Source organism: Rhizopus microsporus, assembly GCF_002708625.1.
Source record: "Rhizopus microsporus ATCC 52813 unplaced genomic scaffold scaffold_41, whole genome shotgun sequence".
In the NCBI taxonomy this organism is placed as follows: domain Eukaryota; kingdom Fungi; phylum Mucoromycota; class Mucoromycetes; order Mucorales; family Rhizopodaceae; genus Rhizopus; species Rhizopus microsporus.
The window spans coordinates 21,001-22,534 of NW_019671956.1; the positions used below are offsets into that span (position 1 = coordinate 21,001).

Consider the following 1,534-nt stretch of genomic DNA (forward strand, 5'->3'; position numbering starts at 1 on the left):
CAGTAATAGTATCCAAGTAGACAGTTTTGCTGGCCGCAGGATAATTACTTCTATTTGTGTAAGGGGTAATAGACAGTGTTCCTTTTTTTTTTTTTTACTTTCCAACCCCTCCCAATTACACTTACCTGAAGCATTCAAATTCGCACCAGGGTTCAGATTCGCCAAAGAAAAGCAGAGATTGGCATGATTCGTGCTCAGGTTATAAAATGCACCATCCTCTTTTACAGAAGCAGTACATGAGAGCTTACCGTCCACCTTCAACTTCAGAGTCGCCTTGCTTTGTAGTATAGCATTTTGTAATGTCAGGATAGCCATTTAAGAAATTTAAGTTAATAAATAAAGTAAGAGAAGAAAAAAGGCACAATTGCAATTTATCGTTTACGTTTATTTATATTCTTTTTTTTTTCATGTCACAACTGTGGTCATGACGACATTTGACATCCTCAAATAGGTTAATCTCTTTCTTGCAACGCCTCTACCTCGTCGCCATCCCCCAAATAGTGATTCAATCGCTCAATAAAATCCAATGAGGTCGTCTCAAACCCGAATTGTAAGCTCTCCAAATTGGTTCTCGTAAAATAAATGTCATCACCATGCTTAACACGCGAACAGGCTACATAAAATTCCCCATGCGACAAGAATGGATGTGCTAAACTGATGACCACACCGTGTTCCAAAGTAAGGCTTTGCACTTTATGGATCGTCGCAGCAAACGCCACAGCAATCGGTAATTGACTTCGCGAATAGTGAGTCCGATAAACATTGCTAGTCGTATACTCTATCAGTTTCATTTGCCCATCAGCCACACGACGTAAAAGGACAACGTCAATTTCATCTATACTTTCCACTATGCATCGCGTCCCATTCACCCAGCCTTCTGTCACAGCAAGATTCTCCAGCAACAAGACAGGTATGCCTTTTTTAAGGTACAGGTCTTTGACCTTACCAGTCTCCCTTAAAATATAATCAGGCCCTACGTCCAGACTAGCGTACCATCGACCATCCCCCTGAATTTGGCAAATGGATAGTTCATTATATTCTCTGACCTCGTCTCGGGTGGGAAACAAGCGAAGACATTCAAAGCCAATATCACAATCCAAGACGCATCTACGACGAATAAATTCTACTACAGATGCATCGATGCGTGCCCGGCGAATCTTTTCCAAAAAGTCCAAAAACGGAAGATCATCCCCCTGAACCCGTTGTGATTCCGTCAAAAGAAAGGTGAGCGAATTATTCATGATTTCACTTTGGAAAAAGTGACCTTCCTCCACCACGGCCACAGGCGGCAACTGACCTACATCCCCGAAGAGAACGACAGGAACACCTCCGAAAATACAACCATCACCAATAACCTCAGATAAATAGCCTGACAATCTCTCCAACATCGCTTGGCTGACCATAGATACTTCATCAATCATTAAGGCAATGCGTGGATGACACTTGACAAAGTCCTCCAACCGAATTGGATTATACACCTCTTCGTTCATCGTCAACCCAAAAAAACGATGAATTGTTTGCCCTCCCACCGTAT

General features: G+C 42.2%; 1 protein-coding gene across 1 annotated transcript; it reads right to left on the reverse strand.

Moving 5' to 3' along the window:
- Positions 1–599: 599 nt before the first annotated feature.
- RHIMIDRAFT_193290 (uncharacterized protein) lies at positions 600–935 on the reverse strand (the record flags this gene model as incomplete). Its single annotated transcript, XM_023605992.1, has 1 exon — positions 600–935. A coding segment is annotated over one exon (336 nt), but the record flags the coding sequence as incomplete, so codon positions are not given.
- Between the last annotated feature and the right edge of the window lie 599 nt (positions 936–1,534).